General features: G+C 45.7%; 2 protein-coding genes across 5 annotated transcripts; both read right to left on the bottom strand.

The window, feature by feature from the left end:
- Positions 1-3747: 3747 nt before the first annotated feature.
- CNGA2 (cyclic nucleotide gated channel subunit alpha 2) lies at positions 3748-21175 on the bottom strand. Of its 4 annotated transcripts, none has more exons than XM_084789118.1 (8): positions 20736-21175; positions 11432-11567; positions 10355-10490; positions 9876-9971; positions 8857-9027; positions 7691-7798; positions 6171-6277; positions 3748-5807 (listed from the first exon to the last, which is right to left on the bottom strand). In XM_084789118.1, exons 3-8 carry the CDS (start codon positions 10462-10464, stop codon positions 4408-4410), a joined length of 1992 nt encoding a protein of 663 aa, XP_084645244.1. In that variant the 5' UTR covers positions 10465-10490; positions 11432-11567; positions 20736-21175; the 3' UTR covers positions 3748-4407. The 4 variants fall into 4 exon arrangements, with proteins under 4 accessions (XP_084645244.1, XP_084645242.1, XP_084645243.1 ...); XM_084789116.1 differs by having other exon boundaries at positions 10355-10540; XM_084789117.1 differs by lacking the exon at positions 11432-11567.
- A 2447-nt stretch (positions 21176-23622) lies between these two features.
- FATE1 (fetal and adult testis expressed 1) lies at positions 23623-26022 on the bottom strand. Its single transcript, XM_084789119.1, has 4 exons — positions 25852-26022; positions 25194-25300; positions 24846-24921; positions 23623-24501 (listed from the first exon to the last, which is right to left on the bottom strand). Exons 2-4 carry the CDS (start codon positions 25283-25285, stop codon positions 24370-24372), a joined length of 300 nt encoding a protein of 99 aa, XP_084645245.1. The 5' UTR covers positions 25286-25300; positions 25852-26022; the 3' UTR covers positions 23623-24369.
- Between the last annotated feature and the right edge of the window lie 267 nt (positions 26023-26289).

Genomic DNA, 26289 nt, shown 5'->3' on the forward strand with positions numbered 1-26289 from the left:
TCTTGATAAGATCCAAAAAGAGAGCAAGGGTGAGGCTATGGAGGCAGAAGGATGTCTGGTATGCACGAGGAATCAAAAGGAGACTGGAAGCCTGGGGGAGAGAGGGAGGTTGCAAAAACGAGTCAGCAAGGTTGGAGACCCTGGCAGGGCCATATCTTTTAAGCTGATGGAACTGGAGGCATGGGTTTGAGTCTATTGTAAGAATAAAGGAAACCTACTGGAGGATTTTAAGTCAAGTGACAGGATATGATTTTTTTGTGGATAATAGACTGAGAAGGATGAGGTCAAAAGCCAGAACATCTCTTTAGATGTGAATGAAACTGTCCAAAAGAGACCCAGGGTTAGCCTAGGCAACAACAAGAGGAGAAGTTGGGGAGGTCCTGGAAAGACACTTATCTAGCAGTCATGTGAAGCCCTGAAGGTGCCACCTGACTGTTGAAGCAGGGCTGTGTGTGTGTGTGTGTGTGTGTGTGTGTGTGTGTGTGTGTGTGTCTGTCTGTCTGTCTGTCTGTCTGTCTATGTCTGTGTGCATCTGTGTGTGTGTCTGTCTGTCTGTCTGTCTGTCTGTCTGTCTGTCTGTCTATGTCTGTGTGCATCTGTGTGTGTCCGTGTCTGTGTGTCTGTCTGTGTTGTAGTAGAAGTGTAACAAAGAACAATCCACCCCATTTTCTTTATGTCATTGCGCCCTCTGGTGGTTGGGTTCCTTGTCTGTGCCCTGAGGACTTCCTTGTTTCTGGACTAAACAGTTGGGGAGAGAACCTTCTATCTTGGCCTCCCTCCAAGGAAGGATGTGACAAGTGATCTGTCTTTCAACTTCAGGCTAAGGAACACGTAGATTAATGCTGCTGAGGCTGGAGCGCAAGCTGGGCCAGGATGAGAATGGCAGTCTGTAAGAGAGGCCGGGGACAACAAGGGTCAGACAGAAAGAGGAGCAGTGGGAGGCAGTGGGGGCCTCTGTTTTCTACAGAAGGTCACCAATAGTGAAGAAATTTGATGGCCATATGCAAATGGGGCAAATTATCTTTGTGGATATTTTCAGAGCAAAATAAAACCACTCTAATTTAAACATTTGTAAATTAAAAGCAGAGAACATCAGGTTGTACTGAATAAACACAGCACATAATGGAAAATGTGCTTCAGTTCTTACACTACAGCCAGTTACAGGAGAGAGGCGGGGGCGGCAGTCAGTAACAGGCAGCAGAGAGTCAGGATCTTGCTGAAAGAACAGAGGAGAGGGGGTGGATAGTGCTTGGTCAGAAATAGACACTGTCTGAGAATGCTGACGTCCAAAGGCTCACCGGATGTCGGTGCCATGTCCAAACAGATGCACAAACACAATACACACACACACACACACACACACACACACACACACACACACACACACACTCCTCACTCAAGATTATGAGAACATAGGCATTTGGTACACAGCAGAAAGTTGTGGAAGATTAAATACAAAGATGTTTGGAGAAAGGAGAGCCGAGCTCTAAAGTCTGTGTCTTCAACCGAGTAAACCAAAAGGGGCCCTGCTATATCACAGCACGGAGCTGCAAGGCTTGATTGACAGTGAACCAGACTCCATGGAGAAACTATCACTTTCTTGCTGATAGGAAGACAAGCATTTTCAATAAAGTCATCCACCTGTTTCTGGCACCAGTGCTTTTCAAAGCTTGCAAGGGTAATGTCTTGGGCAGGCTCCAGCACTTGAAAAAAGTGAACTCAGTGCAGTCTTAGCAACAAGCATAGTCACAAGCAGCTGCCAAGGGCTACAGCACCAGGAGTAGCTTAGGCTGTCCTGGACTTGCTTTGTAGACCACGCTGGCCTCGAACCCATAGAGATCAGCCTTCCTCTGCCTCCCTGAGTGCTAGAACTAGAGGCATGCACCACTGCACCCATCTGTCTGAACCTCTCTTAAGCTGAAGGGCTTACAGTCTGTTTTCCAGCATAATACCAAAATATAGAAGCCAAGTACACACAGAGTGGTAGCCCATCACCAGTGCTAACCCTATCGCTACCCCCTAGGCCCAGGACCTGGGTCTTGTGCTGTTACAGACCCCTCCAGGTACAGCTTTCTTTAGCTAAGGCTTCTTACTGTAATGCAGAGAATAAGACAAGAAACAACATTAAATTTAAAAGAAGCACAGTTTTAAAAAAATTTTGAAATCATAAATTGAAAGACACAGTCAAGTGAGTGAAAAGGCAACTTAAGGGACAGGAAACATTTCTGCAAATATAGAAAAGATTTAATATCTATAATTATAAATAGCACTTACAAGTTGATGACTCAAAAGTGGCCAAAATTTTTGAAAAGATATTTTTCCAAAGATGATATCCAAATGGCCATCAAACATGTGAAAATACTGTGCATATTTATAACTCCTGAGAGAAAGGCAAGTTGAAACAAAAATAAAGAACTGTCTCACACCCAAAAGGAGCGCTCATACCCAAAACCTAAAAAGAAATGTTGGTGAGGATATGGAAAATTAGAAAATTGAACAAAACAATGGGACAGTTCTTAAAAAATTAAAAAAGCAGAACCCAACAATTCCTCTTTAAAAATGTATGTCTCCAAAAAAGCACAAAAGAAACAAACAAACAAAAAGAATAAAAACAGGATCCTAGAAATATTTGCATACCCATGTTTATAGCTGTATTTCAATAGTTAAGTCATAGCCAGAAACTGAATACTCATCAGTTATTGGGTGAATAAGTAAACTGTAATATCCCACACACTGTGATATCATTTGGCCTTTGAAAAAGAAGGGAAATATGATCTGTGATGCAACATGGCTGCATTTTAATGATTCTGTGTGAAGTGTGAATTAAACTGACACAGAACAAATACTACAGAATCTTATTCATGAGAGGTTCCTACAGCAGTCACATTTATAGACAATTGAATGCATACTGTCATGAGCTAGGTGGGGTGGAAAAGGGAGTTTTTTAATGGATACTGAGTTTCTCAATAGGAGAATGCTTTGATGGTTGATTTTACACAATGGTTAAGAAGGCAAATTTTACATCTATTTTTCCTATGGTGAGTGGATGAGTGAATGAGGGAGGGAGAGAGGGAGGGAAGGATGGATGGAAGGAGGAAGGGAGGGAGGGAAGGACGGAGGGAGGGAGAGAGGAAGGGAGGAAGTTAATAGCATGCCTGATCTCGGAACTTGGATCTCTATGTAGAGGGTATCTAAGAGCCAGCGCTACTTTGTGATCATCTGGCAATATCCACGTCATATCTTTTCCCTCCAGAGTCAGTATTTCCCTAAGGATGTGGCTATGTGTACGTAGATGCATAGGACTTTCAGTCACTTGTAGTCCTTCTTTCCTATATTCATTCATTTATGCATTCCCTTACTCTCTATATAAAGAAACACAGAATGCCTCCTCTGTGAAAGACATGTGACCAAGACTGCAGCCAAAACAGTGAGGGAGACTGCCTTGACCTTACCTTCCAAGAGTCCACAGCCTGGAAAGGGAACCAAATCTGTCAAAACTGGCCACACAATATAAGGTCCAGAAAATGGGGGGGGGGTGCTCTGAGAATTATGGAAACCTAGAAGTAAGACAGCCTAATGGTGGAGTGGGTGTAAGCAAAAGGATCTTCTACAAGGATCTGGTTCCAGGTATGGGTCCTAAAAGACCATGTATTTGGCTCAGGTACCCAAATATATGCCAGGAGGGAAACTCTTGGGTGAGGGGAAGAGAAGTATGAGGAAAGAAAACAGAGTTAAGCAATAACCACAGGAGCTGAAAGACATTTATTAACTTCTAAGTGCCTGTAATTCACAGTTTCTCATCCAGCAGTAGCCTTCACAAACTCTTCAGTACTTGTGTGCATAAAGGGGTGGTGGCCAAAGCTGCCAGGAGCAAGCACACTCAAACCTACCCTGCCACTCCCTTCACAGCCCATACATGCCTTGGGAGACAGGAAACAGAGCCCAGCGTCCACGGCCAGCTTTTAAATGCATACATGTGAGTGGAAATGGGCTGTTCAGAGCACATGTTAGAAAGGCGTTGGGGGCAGAAGGCAGGAGGGAGTGCTTAGACATAAAAAAGCCAAAAGGAGGCGTCAGGCATCATGGCACACACTGTTCTTTAGAGAACACTGTCTAGATTTCTGGTCCCAAGAAAACCTGACCAAGGACAATTCAGCTCCTCCCTGATTCCTTTTCAGACTTAGGCAGTCCAACTCTTGGGAATTCAGCCCACATGATCTGCACTGTCCACAAGCTTGGCTGTCAGCTAGACTCAGAGGGGGACTCCAAGATGTAGCCAAAACCTTACGCCTCTGCAAGGCTTTGGAGAGAGTATAGAGGGACATGAGGCCAATGTATGTAAGTTTGGAGTTCTATACAGCACTTCTAACGCCTGGGCTTAAAGCAAGGCTGGATAGGTACATATGACTACTCCCCGGCAGCGGGCTCAGGGGTGTTTACCCCATCTGATAGGTAATCATCCTCATGGTGCTGTTTCATCTTGGTCTCCAGCACTGTGATACGCTGCTTGAGCTTCTGTTGGGCCCCAGTGTACTCAGCCAGCAGGCGGGCAAAGCGAGTGTACAAGGTCTCCATGTTTGTCTCCAGCTGCTCCAGCTTCTCCTGAACATCTACCTCCATGCTGGCTGCTACTTCATTCTCATCCAGCAAGCCTTCCTTCATCAGGATCTCCCGACCCCGTTCCTCTAGAACCTTCTTGGCATCAGGATACTCAGTCACTGCCTCCATAAGATCATCCTTGGACAAGCAGAAGAGATCTGAGTAGCCCAGACTACGGATATTGGCAGTGCGCCGATTGCCCATTTTGCTACCCTTAATGTTAAGGATGCTAATCTCTCCAAAGCAGCTCCCAGCTGAGAGCAAGGCATACTGAGTCACACCATCATCAGCTACCACTGCCAACTTGCCCTCCTTGATGATGTACATTTCCTTGCCAATGTCCCCCTTACGGCAAATATAATCTCCAGGACTAAAGACCTGAGGACGAAGCTTCAGTACCAGTTCCACCAGCAGACCAGCCTCACAGTCCTGGAATATGCGGACTTTCTTCAGAGTGGACAAGTGGACATTAATGGCTATCTCAGCCCTCAGCTTTGCTGGCAAGTTCTTGAGGACTTCTCGTTCATCTACGGTCTTCTTATTAGTCCATAAGTAGTCAAACCATTTGATGACCTTGGCTTCCATCTCTTTGCTGACCTTTCGGAACTGCATGTAGTGTTTGACAGCATCAATCTTGGCCTGGAACTCTGCTCGTGTGGCATTCATGTTGGAGATCATGGAGCCTACATTTCCCACGATAGTAGCAAAGATGAGGACACCAATCAGGAAGTCAAAGATGACAAATAAGTACTCCTCATCCTTTACAGGGGGTGGTGTCTCTCCAATGGTGGTGAGGGTCAGTGTGGACCAGTAAAGGCAGTAAATGTACTCCCTAGCCAGGTAGCCATACTCAGGGTCAGTAATGTTGGGGTAAACCCAAGTGTCAACCCCAAAGCCAATGGATTTGGAGATGGCATAGTAAATGCAAGCATTCCAATGGATGATGACCAAGATGTAGAGGACTAGGTTGCTGATTCGGAAGATGTTGGGGTAGCTGGTGCGTGTCTCAGTGCGGTCAAAGAACTCAAACATACGGGCAAAGTGTAAGAGTCGGTTAAAGCGCACCTCAGGGTTGTGGATACCCACAGCAAAATAGATGAGGTCAGTGGGGATGATGGAGGCCACATCCAGTTTGAACTGCAAAGTGTGGATATAGTTGTCTCGCAATTTCTTGGGGTCTTTGACCAGCAGCCCCTGTTCTAGGAAGCCTGGTAGAAATACAAGGCAACACGTCACTGCTATCTTCAGTCTTATCTCTCCCTATAAGATAATTCTCAAAAAAATAACAAACTGCTCACTTAGCCTTCCTTCCCACAGCCTACATAGCAATGCTCACTTAGCCTTCCTTCCCACAGCCTACATAGCAAGGCTGGCCAGAACAACCATAAGAAACCACTGCCATATTTTACCTCCATAAGTATGTGAGGCCATAAGATTTAAAGAGGACTCTAGCAGAGGTCCACCTAGGAGATGGGTACCATGTCCAGTTGGTTCTTTTTTTCACATTTTGGATTCAGTTCTTTGAACTTAGGAGTTCAACTGCTGCTTGTGCAAGCCATGTGCTCACTCACCCGTGCGCAGTCGAATGAAGAGGTCTGCAATGTAGATAGCGTCTGAGAAGTAGTCCAGCACCAACCATACCACAAAATAGTTTCTCTGTAGATCGCTGAAGCAGGCTCTGTAGGAGGACAGGGCTGGCTTCATTAACAGAGCTTGGTAAGATCCCCTACTGGCCCCAAGCTGTGTACTCACTTTGGCAGGGAGAGGTTTCTATGGCCAGCAGGGACAAGGGTGAGTCACAGTCAGCTTGGTGACAATGACTGGTAAATTCTACCTCAACACTTATTACTACATAGACATCACAGCATGTGCATCACTACTGACCACTGCTCGTCATCCTCGTCCCCTAGACTGTAAGATCCAGAAACAGACTACATCTTATTCATGACTGTTCTGTATATTTCAACAGATTCCTACTGAACACCTCATCAAACGCTGGCAGGATGAGAATATAGATAGTAGTGGAGTTTAAGCTAGAGGTGGTGAGACTAGAGAAAGGAGCCTTAGAGAAGACTCGGCAGGATTGGGCAGTGAGTGGGTAGAACCTAGGGAAGGGTCTAGGGAGGAGACAGAGGAAGGGAGAGATTTGATTATGTACTAGTCCAAGGGCAGAATGCTCATATTTAGAACCAAACTGTCACACAAACTGGAACACAAACTTCAGCCAAACTGGGTCATCAGGAGATAGGAGCCTTGCTCCTGTTCTTCCTTCTTCCCAGAATGCCCTCTCTGACAACACATATTTGAGCATATCACTACCTCCTACCACGTTCTCAGCTAAGGTCTCTGGCAGGCCCGTTGTAATGGTTATTTCTCTAGTCCCTGGGACTATCTTGCCCATTACTTTTGTTGCATGTTCACATTCAATGTAGCTGTGAACACTGAAAAGGAAGTGATTATGTTTGTCCTGCTTTCCACTGTACACCAAGCGCAGAGCACAATACCCAATTAGTACGCAGGTAATCCTTCCTGAGTGGATGACTGACATAGGGTACCGTGCTAGGTGGACTGCTGTCAGGAAAAGAGAGATGAAGTTCAATGGACCTTGAAGACCAACCTCCGAGCTTTCTCTGGTGAACAATGGGGACCCATTAAATGTTTCGGAAGAGAGAGTAGTATGACCAGAACCTGGATTCTACATAGACTATTAGTTGAAAGTGTGGCAGATGTACTGGCAGGGTCAAATGTACCTCTAAGCATAGAAGCAGAAAAGACTACTGTAGCTTTTCCAGAGAGACATGGAAGGAGGATGGCCTTACCAAGGTCTGAACTGACATGCATGAAAAAGTAGCTGAAGGTTACAGGAAAGGACCATGAAAAGGACCAACATGAAAACTTGATGGCATATCGAATATTGGGAAGCACTGGGGTAACAGAATAGATAAAAGAGAGTTTAGCAATCAGAGACTTCAGAAAAGGCACAGGAGTAGTGCATACTCTTTGCCCAGAGTTGGGATTGCTGTGATCTTAACCCCAGTTCCTGTGGGCTATGTTGCTGTGATAACTCCCATTCAGGCCCCTCCATGCTCACCTGGCTACCAACAGGCACCAGTTGTAAAGAACAGGCATGGCAATGACAAACAACCAGCGGTAATACCAGTCTCCAGCTGGATCCAAAACAAACAGTTCAAACTTCTTCCTGAGGAGGAAAGTAGAGGTCACTAGGGTACTAGGAGTCTAGGTTTCAGAACCCCACATTCTCCAAACCATCAACGATTACGAAGATGTGCGGGTTGTCTTAAGGGTCCCTTTCACAATGACCCACAGCCTACCACCAGGCCATCCTGACCATTGAAAGTTTCCTTCCCGCCCTTGACCTCTGAAAAGGCCTTGCCCAGCTGTATCAAGGACAGAGCTCTTGGCACAGAGAGGCTTTCTGGGGTCTGAGGAGTGTGTACCTCAGGATGGTCAAAGAGCTTTAAGCCTGTTCTGTTCCCACAGTCCCTTTGGAAAAGGAGAGAAATTCCAGGCTAGTGATCTGTATGTGCTTCCTCTCCATTCTCCTTTTCCAGTCTCTGGCCTTCAGCCCCCAAATCACTTTCCCAGATGTTCCTTCCTAACTTGGCAAGAGCCCTTTCCTTCCACTGACCAGAGATGGGGAATGTTGGCCAGACATCTACTGTCATCTACTTATTCTTCAGACGTCAAACCTTCCAATTATATTTTTTTAACCTCCCCTTTCCTTCTCCCATCTTCTGCTCACTCACCTGGGTCTCATGACTCCAGGCTCCCACATAAGCCCCTTCAAAATCCTGCTTTATTGGCCATGGTGGAGCTAGAATGGACACGGCTTTAGTATTACTTTGTGACAGCACCTCCTTGCTTGCTCATCAGGTACCGACTCCTGGAGCTAGGGCTGAGGTAGAATGCCCTTGCTTGAGCCTCTCTTCTACCCAAATTCACCTCATGTGCAGCAAGAGAATGTGTGACAAGAAAAGAGCTATGGTGAAAAAAATATATTCCAGTTTCCTATGGGAAGAAGATTACTGCTGCTGTAGAGGTCATGGGTGAGGACAAGAAAAATGTTCAGAGCAAAGAGAAACATAGGAGGTCATCTCTGCCCAGTTCTCTATCTACTATCATGAAGCTGGGCACAGCCCTGGACAGCCCCTGATAATGGTTAGGCTCTCCACTGAGGTTTCCCATGGCAGGTGTGGGAGCCTTTGGAACCCTCCCCCAAAGACTCTATGGATGTACTTGGTGCCTTTTCCCTCGCCGTCCTTGTCGCCTTTGCCATCCCCCTGATGTGTTGTCACAGTCTGGAGCTCAGGCCCACGGAAACGCTCTAGAAATGAATCAGGCCTTGGTTCCTCCTCGCGGAAATTCTTGTTGGCCCAGTCTCTGATGACCCCCACCAGGCGAGCAATCCTAGAGGGGAAAAATAAAGAGCATGTGCCAAAGAAACAACCTGTGCTGTTTAGACAAGACCTGTCCAAGAGTTCTCACTGCCTGTTGAAGGAGACCAGAGAAGAGGGAAAGCTGGAAATAGACCAGGCCATGATTTCCTGTATGCTAAGATCTGGAAAGAGGCCAGCATTGTGGGCAGGTAGTAGGGCTCGGGCATGATCTGAAGTGTATCCTGTGGGGGAGGGTGGCCCTCCAAAGATTTCCTGTGTAATGTGACTTTTCAGTCCACTGTGAAGCACAAACAGGAGCTCTTCAAAGCAAGAGAGAGATGGTAAAGCATCAGGCCAGGCTAGTGTACAGCCTAGCCCAGGCTTCCTGACTTCCCCAGGAGGCCTACTACTTTGAGACCCTATGTATAGGCCCTTCTGCTGTAAAGCATTCTCTCTTCCCAGGGCCAAGGCAGCCAAATATGGAGAGAAGCTTCTCCTGCCTGCCTACTCTCAGCTTGCCTCAAAAGAGCCTCTAGAGCAGTGGTTCTCAGCCTCCCCAAAGCTGCGATCCTTTAATACAGTTCCTCGTGCTGTGGTGACCCTCAGCCATAAAAGCATTTTCTTTGCTACTTCATAACTGGAATTTTGCTACTGTTATGAATGATAATGTAAAGATCTGTGTTTCCTGATGGTCTTAGGCAACTCCTGTGAAAGGGTCATTTGACCCTCCAAAGGGGTTGGGACTGACGGATTAAGAACCATTGATGTAGAGTCTTATTAAAAAAGCCGAGTGCAGCTGAGAGGAGGGACACAGTAGCCACTTGACAGGTCCCAAGAACAGAAGAGGTAGCAGCAGGTCAGTTGAAATGGAGGACTCACCTTCGAAAGCCACCCCTCCCCCTCTGTGGGGTGTCCATCTCCGCCAGCCTTTGCAGTTCTGAGGAAGTGTCATCATCAGCTGCCATAGACTGTGGTCTGCAGACAAAGGAACAGAGTGCACACAAGTTCTCTCAGTATGAGTTGTCTTTCCTCTTAGGACATGCCTAAATATCTCATAGTCCCTTTCGAAGATGTCCTACAGCACCAAATGGGTAGTATAGACTGTGGGCTATTGATGAAATCACCCACTCTGAGCTGAGAGTGCAGCTCAGGGGTAGAGTGCCTTGTTGGTATATACAAAACCCTGAGTTTCCATGCTAAGTCTGGCACAGGAAAGAAAGAAAGAAAGAAAGAAAGAAAGAAAGAAAGAAAGAAAGAAAGAAAGAAAGAAAGAAAGAAAGAAAGAAAGGGTTGAGTAGGAAGGGGAAGGAGGAAAGAAGAGAAGGGAAACAAAAGTCACCCAACCACAGTGCACTCACCTGCTCCCTGTCCTGTGGTCATCTTTGCCATTGGCCTTGATAGAGGGTGGAGGATGGTGGTTGTGGTTATTGGCTGGAGAGCTCTTCACACCATTGGATTTTTCGGTCATCCTCCATGTACATCCAGGCCTCTCACCTGACAAAGGAATAACTGGTGGACTCTAGCATCCAGAGAGACCAGGGGAGCTAGAGGTGAACAGAGTGAGACTAGAATCAGATCCACTGACCTCTGGTGTCAAAAAACAAAAAACAAAAAACACTAAGGTACAAGAAAGAAACCTACATTGTATAGTTTAACACTCTTTAGGTTTTAAATAACCCACCAGAATGAGGGAGTATAATTATTTTCTTAGCTCTTAGAGCCTGACGCTGAAGCATGCTGAGCTCCATGGCTCCATATTGCTATAGCAGTCATTATTTAGAGAGGGTTATGAGGTTTGTTCAAACATGGAAGAATTGACGTATCCTCAGAATAGAAAGCATATCCACAAAATAGCCTGAGAAATATAAGCTGAACCAAGAGCAAGCCAGAAGTTAGAAAGTTGCGTACTACAGAATCTCCCAACACAGTAGGAAGAATGGAGTCAGAGATCCTCACAGGAGATTTTCTGTTCTGAAGCTGACCAATGTGCCCCTTCAGATGTGGATAGAGATGGTCATCAGGCCCCCCAGATTTCTCATGGCTTCTACTGCTGGAGTCCCAGCCACCACTGACTCTGACTCCACATCACTGCTGCAAATTTTCAGACTCTAGAGAGTTGAGTAGTCAAGACTCTTGTGATGCCAGCTGGGAGTGGGCAGGGAAGGCTTTCCTTCATAGTTGGATGTCTCAGCACTGGAGGAGGTAGAATATCCTTCATAGCAGAAGAGCCTACATTTAGGATCCCAAAACTGTCATCACAGAGTCAAGGCTCCATTTGGAAATCAGGAAGAATGGGACAACCTTTGTGCTAGCCTAGCCTGACTAAACACAACCTCCATTTTGCCCGGAAGAGCTTCCTGTTATTACAAGATCTTATGAGGACATCCACCTACAAGGATGCACTCTAGGTCATGCCTGAACCCCTCAATGCTGACCTCTTTGCAGCTTCTTTCACTTCTTCCATCATCTGAAGCTGTCACCATGGTGACAAGCAGTCACGTCAAGCAGCCTCAGAGATGCTCTCCTGGTGCTCTCTGTGGGACTATGGCATCAGCATGCTAATGAGGACACCTGAGGGAAAAGAACCAGCATCCACAAGTACTTTGGACCCTAGAGGCAGCCGACCATGGAGATAAAAAAAGTTCCAGGCAATGCAAACAAATCCAGAGCCACGCACACTGACTGATTTCAGGACAGGTCGTGTTGAAGTGTAAGCTTTCAGATCAGGAGAGAATGAAACACATGTGCCCCCTCTCTGTGCTTCTGAATTAAAAGAAGATTCCTCCCCTGTGACCCTTACAACTTCTCTAACAGGAACAGTGCCTCCTATTTTCTGCCTCCCTCATGACAGCATCCAATCACACATGCTTTTTCATCAGAACTGTCCACTTAGGAGAACAAGGACAGGCACCTAACCATTGCCTTAGCTCACCCAGTTAGTGAAGTAGTTCTGAATGGTGCACTCTGCCAAAAAACAAAACAGAACAAAACAACACAAACAAACAAAAAACCTCATCTATTCCCAAGGCATCTGCTGCCAACAGATCTCTAATCAGCTTCCATACCCATATCTCCAGTTGCTGGCTAACCAGTTCCTTTGAGGCACCTCTAACCCTCAAAACCCACACAATCAAAACCACATTTGACACATTCGCCTATAAATTAGCCACTTTGTCAGTTTCCCAGTCTCCTAACAGGACTTTCTTTCTGCCAAGTCACTCAAGTCAGAACCTGGATTTCACCATAATTATTTGCTTCCTTGATCACATCCAGCATCTCTCAAGAGTTAATCCCTTGTCCCTCAAAATAGCAAGCATCTGTCTCCAATTTCCCTCTGTCAATGCTACAGCCTTCACCATGGCTCCCAAAGACTGTTGCAAAAGGCTCTTTCAGGTCAGCATTCCCTGGGGTCTGGCCTGGACACAGTCAAAGTTTAGCTGACAAGAGAGTTAACCTTTCATGGGGACAAATCTATCCTCATATCATGAATGGACAAGGTGGAGAGTGAAGGCAGGGTTCGCAAGAGCAGCAGCAGTGCAAATAGTACAAGTAGCTGACCAAAAAGGAAGAAAAGGATGAGGTCAAGTGGAAAGCTTGAAAAAGCGTGAGAAGAGAGTTCTCAGGGAAGACTCTCATTGATGCCTCAAGGCCAATGCCCAATGGACTTGACAGTCCTTGCTTCTGTCCTTTGAGATGAGAGGTGGAAGAGAAGCTGGGGAGAGCATATCCTTTGTGGGAGAACAATAAGAGCAGAATCAAGAAATTATGTTTCAGGAGGTGAGGAGTAGGAGGTGAGGGACAAGAGACACAACTGCAACAAAGTCTGCAATCTTGGCTGAGAAAGGACAAAAACACAGTGAGAATGGAAAGAGGCTGTAGGATTTAGAAAGGTTCTCTTTGTGTAGCTATTGTTAATTTTTATTTTTGTGTTGCCGTTGTTCTTTTTTTTTTTTTAACATCAAGGATTTAAAAAAGCGCATTTAGCAGTTTTGAGAAGGGATTCAGTAAAAAATTGATTTTTGTGCTTGAGACCAATTCCACTAGAACTAGATAGAGTCCATGAACATGGTGGATATGTTACGTGGGGTCAGGTGCCAGAAAAATGAGATTAAATTTAACAAGTGCATCACCAAGGGCTACCAAAAAAAGTAAGAGCTAATTTAGTGGAAGTAGGCATATAGTGAGAAACAGTTGAAAGGGTTTACTTCTGCAAAACTCCAGTATTATAAGCGAAGTGAGATGAGGTTGTCTTGAGAGGTGCTAGGCTGTCTTGAGTGCAAACTTTGCAGGAGACAGGATTTGCAGTAGGAATGAATAATAAAATTCAAAGGACTTTAAGGGAAAACCAAGCTTGGCAAGAAAGACAACAGGCTACTTAGTTGCCACAGAGACAAATGGTGGACAGGGATCTTAGGTGAAGAGTGAGATCCCCAAGAAAAGTACCTTTCAAACCTAGAGGAAGACATGTTAATGCCATTTTCAAAAAAGCCCAGGTTCAATTATGAGGTCCTTCTGGGCTTCTTCTCATCCACTAGCTCTCACTAGCTGAGTACTCGGGAGTATATAGATACCCAGCCTGGCATAAGGAATTGCCTGAACTCTGGCTAACATGTCAGCAATTAATCCCTCTCTCCTTGAAATAAAAAGTTCTTCTTGCCTTACTCTTCTCTTCCTTCCCTACCCTTTGTTTCCCTTGTTCTTACCAACACAAAAGCTTTAGTTGTTGTGAGCTGAGTCCTTCACTGGAGCATGTATTTTTATCTCTACCATTTCCTCCCCAGTGTGGTGGCTTTTAATTCATCTGAATTCCAGCAGCTTGAAAGCCTCTAATACCAGCTGAACCTCTTCTCTGAACTTGAGTTTGCCTCCCTGACATAAACATTTTGATGTAGAATAGGCACCTCAGGATTAATAGGTCCAGAATTGAGCTCTGGATCTTCCCCTCCAAACACTATCTTCTCATATTAATCTGCACGTCAGAGAAGGCAAAGTCATTCTTCTACTAAGTTGGATCCAAACCCTTTGAGTTTTCTTCATTCTGTTCACATTTGTCCCACTACATATTCAAAGCACACAGAATCCACATTCTAAGTATTGCAGCTCACTATCTCCATCATAATTAAATCAATCCAAATTACCAACTTTTCTTAGTACTTGGCATTGTAGATAATCAATGAATGAGCTTTGGGTAGATAGTTGATTAATTGTCCCTTTACTCCACCTTTTCTGGGATATATATATATCCCCCTCTCTAGCTCACCTTATGACTTTTTTTTTTAGATAGGTTACTTTAAAAATGTGTAATATTTATCTTGGGTAAGATGGAGTAACAGAGACTGAATATGCACTCCAGAATAGCAATAATCATACTTAGAAAAGATATGACATGACATTTTGCAAGAGTTTAAACATTAGGCAACAAATAGCAGTGACTTTTAGGAGGAAGGAAACGAATAACGTGAGTCAACCTTCTTTTTCCCTGTGATCTTTTCAGGCCATAACAGATGGAAAAATGAAAGTGGGGCTTAATTGATTCCCTGGATTGAAGAGAGATCAGAGACTCCAGAGAGATCACAGGAGCAAGAGTTTACAGAGCAGAATGTTGGGAGAGGAGTGGACCTCAGAAAGCCAGAGAGAGACACAGACAGACTTACAGAGTGAGACAGACAGAGAAACACAGATAGACATAGATAGAGAGACACAGAGAGAAAAGCAAGCCCTTGGAACCTGAAGGTGGACCCTGTCACATATTCAGCTTAGTACACACACACATTGGCTCCTAAATCCAATAGTACAGGTCTCAGTCTTCAGATGGGCAGCGATGGGCACCTGTCAGACTTGAAAACCCAAGTGTTTGTGTGGTCTTGGTTAGAATACCGAGAAGGGCCTGGATCAGCAATGAGGAATGAGTAGTTCCTACACTGAACAATGTTGTGATCCTATTGAAAACTCTTAAAAGTAAAACCCAAATGCATTACACTCTTTCCTAGTAACTACAATGCCATCTGTGAGGAAAACACAGAAAAAGTTATAAAAATAACCAAAAGAATGAAAGACATACCTGCCCCTACTGTTAGGAGTACCACAAACATCCACAACAGTTACACGGAGGACCTGGTGCTTATTCATGCAGGCCTTGTGCTTGCTGCTTCAGTCTCAGTGAGCCCATGTGAGCCCTGCTCAGGTGATTTGGTGGGCCATGTTCTCCTGGTGTCCCCCATCCCCTGTGACTCCTATGGTCTTTCCTCCCTCTCTTCAGTGGGGATACCCCAACCCAATTTAGACTCTCTTTCCACATGATGCCTGGCTACGGGTCTCTGCATCTGTTTCCATCTGCTGCCAGAGGAAGCTTTTCTGATGACAACTGAACGAGGCACCAATCTGTGGGGCATAGTAGAATACCATTAGGAATCATTTCATTGATTTTTTTGATCTGTCCAAATTTCTGTGGAGGCATTTGAGTTGTCTTACTGTATCTTATTTTTTCCTGTTTGGCTGGCTATATCTTGGAGACCTGCTCTTTGCTGAAGAGAAAACAGAGAGGATTTGGGTGAGAGGGGAAGTGGAAGGGAAAACTGTGGTTGGGATGTAATATGTGAGAGAAGGATTGTGTGTGTGTGTGTGTGTGTGTGTGTGTGTGTGTGTGTGTGTATGTGTGTGATAAAATTCATAGTGTACTGTATCCACTTAAAATGACAAGATATGACAATAATTTCCCCATAAAAAAGAAGTAAACAAGCTATTCATTAAAATAAGCCTAGTAGAATTAACAGATTACACATTAAAAATTACTGCAACTGTATTTTCTGTAGTGAAAAAAATTACATTTTTGTATAGAATATGTGTTTTTTAAAAAGTACTCAAGTCAGACTCCTAGAGATTTATAACACAATTTATGAAATTAAAAAACACCACAGTGTTATTTCAGTACTCATGCGTGATTGGATCCAGGGCCCCACTGAGGGTCAGAAATTCTTTACAGGAAGGGTCTAGCAGTGCATTTGCATATAAACCAGGCAGATTCTCCCATATTCTTTAACTGTTTTTAACATAAATTATTTTATTTTATGTATATGGGTGTTTTGCCTCATGTATATATGTTTTCCACGTGCATGCCTGGTAACCACAGAGGTCAAAAAAGAAAAAAGTGTTGCAACCCCAGAAACTAAAATTACAGATGGTTGCAAAGCACAATGCAAGGTGTTGGTACTGAACCCCAACCCTCTGCAAGAGCTGTAAGCGCGCGTAGCTGCTAAGCCACCTGTCTAGTCCCCCTTACACACACTCCTTAAACTGTTTCTAGATTCTTTATAATATAATCATATTATATATTTGATTATATCAAATCTTTATATAATCATAATAATATAATGTAATGCTAATGCTATAAAAATCCAAGAAAAGAGCAAAGTATCATTAAGCTATGGGACAAGTTCAGTGGCCTGATGTGGAGTCCATAAAGTTCCCAGGGCAAAAGGAGTTAAAGAGATAAATTGAAAAATAGCGGCCAAGTTTTTTCCAAACTTGATGAAAGATAAATCTACAGATATTAGCTCAATGGCAGTTAAAGTGTTCATGTATGTGCATGCTCACACATGCATGCCCTGCAACCCCCCATGCATACACACCATGAAGAAAACTACACATAAGCAAAGAATAATTAAATGTCCAAATTCACTGATAATGGAATTTTTTTTTTTTTTTTTTTTTGCTGTGAGATGAAGGGGTGGCCTCCTTCTTTGTTTAAAATATTTTATTGAAAAATAAAATCATTCATATTACATCCAATAGTACATCCCAATTGCTACCCCATCCCGTGCATCCTCCCATTCCTCCCTCCCTCCCACTTTCACCCCACATAATGGGAAATGTTTTAAGATAATTTGTGAATGGCAAGCATAATGTTAGCGTCGCGTTCAGTGAGGACAACACAAATGTCTCCCCTAAACCTTAGGCTTTCCTTCCAACTTTCAATCAACAATGTCTCTCTTCTTGCCTGTGGAAAGCTATAGTTCATCTTGTCCCAAGTCACACTGAATTTGGTCGTACACCTCAGAGCTTTGATAGGCAGACATTTTCGAGTAGCTAGGGCTTCAAGGCTTTTAACTTTCACCCTTCAAGATGGTTTGGCATGCAACCTTCTCCATAAAGAGAATACCCAATCTCTTCCTCTATATCTAAAATTTTTTAAACAAGTTTTCCAGGTCTAATAGTGAAGGTTGCATCCAAACCATACTAGCTTATTGAAAGAACCCTTTGGCTGGGTGTGGCGCTGCACTCCTCTAATACTGGCACTCTGAAGGCAGAGACAGGCAGATCTGTGAGTTTGAGGCCAGCCTGGTGTACAAAGCAAGTGCAAGATAGCCAAGGCTATGCAGAGAAACCCTGCCTCAAAAAAAAAAATAAATAAATAAAGGAAGGGAGGAAAAGAGAAAAGAGAAGAAAAGAAGAAAAGGAAAACAGTACCCTTCATGTACTACCTGGAGGCAAAGAGCCCTACCCAGTGCTTGAGCTGCCTCCTGGGAAATCGTCATGCACACTGCTGAAAGGAGAAGGGACGTAAAGAAAGGTAGCATGAAGATAAGGAAGAACAGAGGGAGTGAGGTATAAAGACTAGAACTTTACGAGGTTCTGCGGCCTCTTAAAAGACAGCCTTTGGAGAATAGAGATGTTGATTATGAACCATGGGATAAGGGAAAGTAGTCACGATGCGTCTTCTGGAGGATGTCATAAGACTCTTTAGGTGACAAAATCTTCCAGAATGTCTCACAATCCAGCTCACCCTGACTTCTAGTTCAAGTTAATACTGGGTCTAGCCAAAGATTTTCCATGGTGTTTGTGATCTCTTTTTCTTTTTTGTTTTTTTGTTTTTGTTTGTTTTGTTTTTTGTTTTTGTTTTTGTTTTTTGTTTTGTTTTTTGAGACAGGGTTTCTCTGTATAGCCTTGGCTGTCCTGGACTTGCTTTGTAGAACAGGCTGGACTCAAACTCACAGCGATCCACCTGCCTCTGCCTCCTGAGTGCTGGGATTAAAGGTGTGTGCCACCACGCCCGGCTGACGTTTGTGATCTCTTACATAAAGAGGTGAACTCTAAGCTCAGTTAGAAATTGGCCCCCAACTCCAGTAACTATAGTTGAAAATTTCTGAGTGGTGAGCAAGTGGTGGTACTGAGTGCCACATAATTCACACTGTAAGCAATGGGGCATCAAGGCAAGCTGGCAGGCACACAGCAATACAGGGGAGCAAATAGAAGCAATGGACTTCCTATCAGGCAGCTGGAATCTCATGATTCAGAGTCAAGATCACACTACCTGTGCATTTTTGCCTTCTGCTAAGCCATTGACTTAGGCTAGCCTGAAGTTATGAGGCCCACTGCACAGCTAGACAATGTGGCTCCAAAAGCACACTCAGCCACAGGGCTAACTTGGAAAGTACAGAGAGTCAGGGAGTCGCTTATTAGTAGCAAGGATAGAACTAGGGCCAGAACTGTACAAAGGGCGACAGGCTCTTGAAGTTGACTTTTGAGGGGTGAGATGAAGTTTCCAGGACCCAGTAGGGACAGTTGTTTGGGGTTCAACAGTGACGATAGCTGGAAAAGCTGGGGTGGCAGAGCAGTGAAAGCCCTTGATGCCGAGCCCTCCTTCAGTTTCATTAGCTGTTCCTGAGGCCAGGCTTCAGACTGACACCACCTGACTCTGTGTATGATGAACAAAACCCTTAGCACAACACAGAGGATTTGCCCAAGTGTTGTTGCGGCCAAATGTAGTTACTCACTCCTTTAACAAACAGTTGGAACTTCTAGTGTGGATTCTTCAGAAACAGTGTCTGGTCTGCTTTTCACAAAACATACTTCATGTTTTTATAGTAAAAGATGACAGTGGAGTGACATATCTAGCATCAGCAGTGCACAGTCTATGCCCAGAGGGGAGGCCTTTCTAAAAGGCCACTCAGGACAGGCTAGGCCCCAGCAATTGGAATTTATTCTGAAAAGCCTCCTGCTCTCACATCCCCAGGCTGTCTGTTTCCTGGGGACACACAGTGGGCCCTGGCCTCCATAGAGCCCAGCCTGGCATGACCCTGTATTTCTGAGCCCATGTTCCTTTCTTATCTCTCCTGTGTCCCAGCCAAGAAAATCTCATCTTTTCTTACATGTCCCCAGTCCCAAAACTTAGGCACTATCTTTGATACCTCCCACTAATTCCCAAATTGTCCTTGATCTACTGCTGAAATCTATATCCTCTTCCCCTTCCATCCTGACTACTGCTACCTGAGGTTTTATCTGCATCCATGGCATAGATTTTGGCTCCATGTTTCTCCATATTCAGATCCCAGCTTTTCTTTTTCGCTACCTTCCCCACTGCCAGGTGCGGCAGTAGATACACATCTGGGCCCAACTCTCACTCCCACTTCGAAAGCCATGTTCAGAAAAACACCCTGAAAAGAAGCTTTTTAAAGTCAGAGGCAGTTCTGTTCCATTTGGCCTATTTCCTTTAGGCCTGCTTCCATTACAATCAATACAATAGAAGCCTGATATATAGTAAACAAGTGGATGAACTCATGACTGGGTAAATAAATGACTGAATGAACTCCCTAAACTTGCTCTGTACTTTCCTAACTCCACATCTTGTCTCATGCCTACTTTCCCCCACATCTATATGATAAACTTAATATCTCCTAACCATGACCTAAGATGTACTTGCTTTTGATCTACCAGAGTTGGACTTCAATTTGAAGCATACAAATATGTGCCATCAAAGCTCTCAGTTTCCCTCTTCCTGAAGTTGGCAGACACTAACAAGTAGAGTTAAAGAAAGTTGGAAGGATCCAAATGTGGAGACAAAGGAGTCTGTGGTCCTGGCCACTGATAGGAAGTCTAGAAATAGAACCACTCTAACACTAGCCAACTCTTATGGCTTCAGTCTGACATGAATAGGACCTATACGTCCTTCTCTGGACTCAGGTAGAAGGTCAAAACAAGATACTGAGTCGGCTGTAGCTTCGAGAGTCTGTTCTTGCCCTAGGCCTCTGGCTTGACTCCAAAACCTTCCTACAAGCAGAAGGTCCAAGGACTTCTCCAAAGATGCATAGGTCTAACTGGCAGAGAGTCTTGCTCCCAAGTCTGAGGAGCCTGGGGTAGGTGATTGACTCTAAGGATTTACTGGGCAAGCCTGAGTGACTCTCCAAGAGCCAAAGTAAAGACTGAAATCCCAGCAGTGTTGCTGGGACAAGCACCATGTGACCCCTCCCCCTACTATGGCATCTCTTACACAGATAACCACTGAGCTCCAAGCTGCACACTCCCCGTGCTCTAAGGCTTTAAGGCCCAGAAGTTCTGTAGGCCAGGAAGGTAGAGGAGGACAGTGTTGCAGGAAGGTCTATAAGCCCCCAACTATCCTGCAAAAACCACGCCTAGCCAAGCTCTCTGTCATCTTCTTCAACACATTCCTATTAGAGAACAAAGTTTAGGTATCTGGGGGAAAGTCTAGTGTAACATCTGCCACCACTCTTTTAGAGGACCAGATATTTCACTCTGCTGCTTTGATAGGGGACACAATTTCCCCATGGAGCCAGTTGCCTCTGCCCTGCTGAGGAAGCCACACAGAGCAGGGTCCTTGCTCATCACAGCGTGAATGTTTGCAGGACTGTTCTTCATGACTTCCATCCCTGGCCTCCAGAGAAGCCACTAGCCCATGGACACAGCAAAGTTTCAGCACCACCACCCCCCCCCGCCTTTGCTCACCAGTCAGATGGCTTCAGAGTCCTGGGGCCACGGTCAGCATCCTTTGTTCGGTCCACACCAGCTCCAATCAAAGGCAAGCTCTTGAGAGCTCATGAGCACTGAAACCAGCAATGAGTTTCTGCTTCCCTTCTGCTGCCCAGCCAGGCAAGGTTCTTTGAGACCCCAACAAAGAGCTTTACAATTAGAGAGCTGCTCCACACTTCCTGACACAAGCCCAGGAAGCCAACAGAGGCCCAACAGAGCACGTAACCACAGGTAGGTGAGCTTGAGAGCCTAGTTAAGGGTGCTCCTGGCCTCTGGAGAAGCTTTCTTTGGTGTGGTCTGTGCACCCCAGGTTGTCGGCAGCTGAGGACTAGATACTAGGTTGCCTGCCTGTGGAAGCTGCGTCTCTGGCCCCTCCCAAGTTCCCCAAGGGACTTTCCCTTGCACAGAGCAGGTGCAAAGCTTTTTGTTTGTAAATTGAAGCCTGCAAGCTCAGGGCCACCAAACCACTGCCTTAAAGTGCTGAACATTCCAGGAAGCCCACCTGATTGGAGGCTAAATATAGGAGAAATCTGGGAACAATAAGAGAAACCCAGGGTGGGGCCATCCAGGGGGGGGCAAGATTCGGGAATTGAAAGGGGCAAGTAAGCCTTTGGCTCCTTTTCAACAGATCGGATTCCAAGGTGTTCCGATGTGTACTAGGCCCCTGCCCTGTGCTCTCCCCTTCCCATAAACTTCTGTCTTCTCCCTCCTTCCTGTAGCTGCTGGGAGGCCACCCTGAGAAAGAAAAGTTGGAATATACAGTTTCGGCCTCTGCCCAGGGCTGGATGTGACCTGGAATTAGACTTCTAGTCTCTAGTTTCCACAACTGCACAGGTGGTTTGGATGATTAGCCAAAAGGGGTAGCCATGAGAGCCCTAATTGACACCCTGAGATACATATAAAATCTGCATGGAACAGTATGGAGAGTTTGTAGGACATATACTAAGCCATGTGGAAGGGCTTGCAAGGCAGTAGGAGTTAAGGGCTGTGTTAGGTGATGTCTACCCTTTTCAGAAGACTGTATTCATGTGTGGCACATAAAATTGAATATTTTGAAAAGGTAGCATGGGTGGCACATAGTGAGGTGTACCACAGAAAAGTGGTAGTTAGAGTGAGCATTCTTCAGTGGACATGGTTTTTGCATAGAAAGTGCTCCTTAAAGACCAAGCCTGGCGTGGTGGCACAAGCCTTAAATCCCAGCACTCAGGAGGCAGAGGCAGGCGGGTCATTGTGAGTTCGAGGCCAGCCTGGTCTACAAAGCGAGCCTAGGACAGCCAAGGCTACACAGAGAAACCTTGTCTTGAAAAAAAAAAGTATATCACCTTGGACAAAATTGTTCTCTAGGGGCGTTGTTGGGCCTCCTATCAGCCCTTTCTTTCTGGGATGCATCAGTGATGCAGAAGGCTGTGAAAACTAAGTCACTATACAGCAGGAGGATGCTGTGTGTTCCTCCAATCCCAGACCTGGGTGGTAAGGGAGATGTTTCAGAGTGATTCGCAGCATGCTATAGAAGAGTATATGTGTGTGTGTGTGTGTGTGTGTGTGTGTGTGTGTGTGTGTGTGTGTGTGTGTCTGTGTGTCTGTTGCCAGGTGTAAATGAGATCCTTCCCATATGTATGCACACTGGACACACTGCTTCTCCATGGAGAGTTGCCGTTTTAAGTAGAGGGCAGTATAAACAGGGGACGAATGCTTCAAGCGGATCATACCCTAAGGGACAAGCAAGGGTCCTGCCTTTGAACCACCTTGTCCCTGTGGCTCTGAAAGTACAGAGTGGCTCAGCGCTGAGCTCTCAAGCTGCCATGGAAGCTCAACCAGGAAAGTGTTGGCTGCATTTAGGTCTGAACTGGGAAGGCCCCAGGTGGCTTGGGGAATTAGAAAGAGCCCACTCTCAGTCTCCATCAGGAGCCACCAAGCAGCCACACTGCAGGCAGGCCAAGAGGACAACTAGGACTCCACCTGTGCCTACCTAGCTCAGGAGATGTCCCTCCAGGGGGCCACCAGGCTGTTTGTTTGCAAACTCTGCTAAATTGCTCCCAGGAGGGTGCCCTTGTTTCACAACATATTTTCAACCAGACCTTTTCTGCAAACATGTCTTGTCTGCGCTGGCACAGGAGCACCCAGGCCCCAATGGGCAGATTCGGCTCAGCCTGGTTACAGGTCTCTCTTCCTTGGCGTCTCCCTGTGGAGCTCAGTTGGGACGGAATAAAAGTGGCACCTTTAGGATGGCAATGTGAGGAAAGACTTCCAGGTGTCTAGGTCATAAGCCCATCTCTCCCCGAGGTTGGCCTTCTACATCACCAAGGGCAGTGGGAGCATTGTGATGGTGGCAGGAAGTGCCGCACTCTGCCTTTGTGTGAACAGACGGATGGCTCCATCTACTCGTTCCTCTTAACAGTCCTGTGTGTTGTGGACACTAACCCCCCATACTCAGTCAGTTCTCCTCAGATATGCTGACACACATTCTCCTACATATGGTGATGTTTTTCCTCAGGAGCTAAGCATCCGTGGAAACAACTCACAGACACACAGAGAGTTGGACTCTGGTAGTGTACATGCTAAGTCCAAGCCAGATGACAATCAACCTTAAAGCTCTCAAATGTTTGTCAATCACTTGGTCCTAGGGAAAGGAGTAGCAGCCTGTCCAGTGAGGTGATTTATAGGGCTATAGGTGCAAAAGGCAGGTCTGTAGCCTCCAGAGCTCTCTCAGTACCTCATCTTCAGACACTTAGTAAGAAGCAGGCCACTCCTAGCCTAGACAAGATGCTTTCCATCTTGCTAGAAAACCCTAGAGACATGGCTTGCCTCTCAGGAACTCAATTTTTTTCCCTAGGAAAGTGGAAAGATTTGGGATCCCTTCCATGACAGTTCCTCTGATTGAGTCTCTACACTGCCTGACATGTCGTCCTACAATCAATAATTGACAAGCCATCAGTGGGAAGGACTGTATGAAGCCTCGCCTGGGCTAAAGACAGTGAACGTGGAGAATGGTAGGTAATGGAGAACACCACAGATCTTGGGACAGGGCAGCAATCCAATCCAGACACACTGGTTGGGACCAGAGGGCTAGCCTGTAGTATACCTTCCCAGCCCTGCCAGAAATGAGTTTTAGATGAAGGACTCCGGTGCCAGGTTTTGCTGCAGTCACGAAGCGTTTGTTGATATATTCTTTGAGCAAAGGCATGAGCAGAGTGGAAGCAAACAAAGAGGAATACAAAGCTAAATTCTGCCCATGGAGGATGAGAGAGAAGAAATGCTGGGTGGGTAACAGGAGGTAGGCCCACAGAATCCAGCTCTATAAGCAGGCAGGTGGTGGTGCCTATGTGGTATTTCTGACAGGGCTGGTGCCATCCTCCTATCCCTCCAAAGGAGTGACATCCCAACCCAGGCACATCTGTATGGTGCCATCCAGCTGCCTCCCAGCAGCTAGAATCTCACAACAGCATGAGCTCCATCTTGAGGCAGGATGACTGAGGAGAGGTATAAAATGGCACAACCGCTACCTGGGGGCTACTGGGAGATAGGGGTGGCTGGGCAAGGGCATTTACAGATGCAAAGAGAAGAGGAGAAAAGAGGCTGGCTCCAGCGGGGCTGTGATGCCTGTAAAACTTCAGTTGTGCATTAAAAGCCACAGGTTGGCTGTGCAGACCGACAGCAGCAGACTAAAGAGCACAGCCTCCTTATGGCGCCAAGTTGCATCCGGGTCCTCAAGGGCACGCAGCCACCCAGAAATCATTTGCATCTGCGGAGGGCCAAACACAAGGCTGGTGACCAGAAATTGCTCTTGTGGGAAAAACAAGACATAAGGGGAAGGGGAAAGTATAACCTGAAAACAGAATGATTTTTTTGTTGCCTCTGTTCCCCTTTCCACCTCCTTTTCTCTTCCCCAATTCCCATGCAGTATCTCCAACAAAGAGGAAAGTCAAGGGTGAGCATCCCTATCAGGTACCAGGGCCATGAGGCCTGAGGAGTAAAGGGCCCAACCTCTTCTCGTTCATTATGGCTATGATTATGACAAAGGCTACAAAAACTCAGGGGGTGGCTCTGCTCACAGCTGCTTCCTCGACCTGTGCAGCAGATGCTCACCTGCCTTCTCATGACTTCCATCTCCAGGCCATTGAGCTCTTCCAGGCCAGTCTCTGCCACTATGCCTGCCTCCAGACTATTAGGAGGAAAAGATACAAGGGTCAGAGGTGCTGATGATCATAGGCAGGATATAGAGCAATCAGATAAATCCTCCAGTCTTTCTTTTGTGTAGTAGGGCCTGAGGGTCTGCCAGATCATATAAATATGCCAACTGGCCAAGAGACAACAGTACCCCAATATTTCATGTATGTACAACTGCTTCTTGACATAGATGCTCACCAGTCCCTGTGACCCCATCCCAGCTTGTTCCTCCCCAAGTGGACAGGGACAAAGCAATTCAGCCCTTACCGCTCATAAGGGAACCTTCCCCCTTGGAAGCTTCCAGGAGACTCCTGGAAATGGGCATCAGCATGGTTTTGCTCTCTTGGCACCCAGGGCATCTGCACCTGATGTCCCTATAGAAAGGAAGGAAATGCCATTCCAAGTCACCTGCTCAGCTCCCACAGTGTCCTAGAATCAACAGTGGACTTCATAGCATCTTCCTACCCACCCACACTATGCCTATTGATAGCTTACAGCCTTGCATGCAGTGACAAGGGAAGCACAGTGCCAGACTTCTCTGTGCTCTGCTAGAGTCTTTACATGTAGGCATCCATTGAAAGGCCAAGCTACAACTTTTCAATGGACTATACTGCTCTCATTTGCTTTCTTGGTATGGAGAAAGAAGCTTCCCCTCCTCCAACAATCAACTTCTAGCTAGATCTACCATGGGCAGCCAAGAACTCCAAAAGTAAGTACTCCCCACCCTAACTTAGCAACCATGTGTCAATACCCCTTTCTTGGGACCAGGTCCAGTCACATTCCAAAATAACTGGCCTGAACCATATCCAGCAGGCTTTTGCTCTGCCCTGGGACATCCTTGGATACCCCCCAGTAACTGGGATCCATGGTTCGTTGTTCCTAAAAAGAAGAACAGAGACTGCATGAATACTCTTAAAAGTTGTACCTGGACTTGCTAGGCATTGGAGACAGCAGAAGAATGCCCAAAAGGTCTAGAAATCACTCAACACCCATTCACTTCTAGCCCTCAGCCTATGTATTCATCTGTTCAACAATTCAGTATGTATTTACTGAAGACCTGGCTCTGGGCCTAGGATTCCGTAGAGTGAGCGATGATCAACAGACAAAATCCCAAACACCAGCCACCTCTGTATAGGAAAGAATAGGAAATACAGATAAAAATATAATCCATAAGTGAAACTTCAGATAAGCAAATGACCCATGAAAGATTATAAAGCAAAACAGGCTAATATTTCAGGAGATAAGCAGGAGTCAACACTGAAGGACATAAAAAAAGACTAAGGAAGAGCAGCGTACACAATGGCCATGGGGTATTGCAGAAGAAGCATAGGTGGGTCCACATGATTAACTATAGCCAAGGGTC

Source organism: Acomys minous (genome assembly GCF_964271855.1).
Source record: "Acomys minous genome assembly, chromosome: 7".
NCBI classification, from domain to species: Eukaryota; Metazoa; Chordata; class Mammalia; order Rodentia; family Muridae; genus Acomys; species Acomys minous.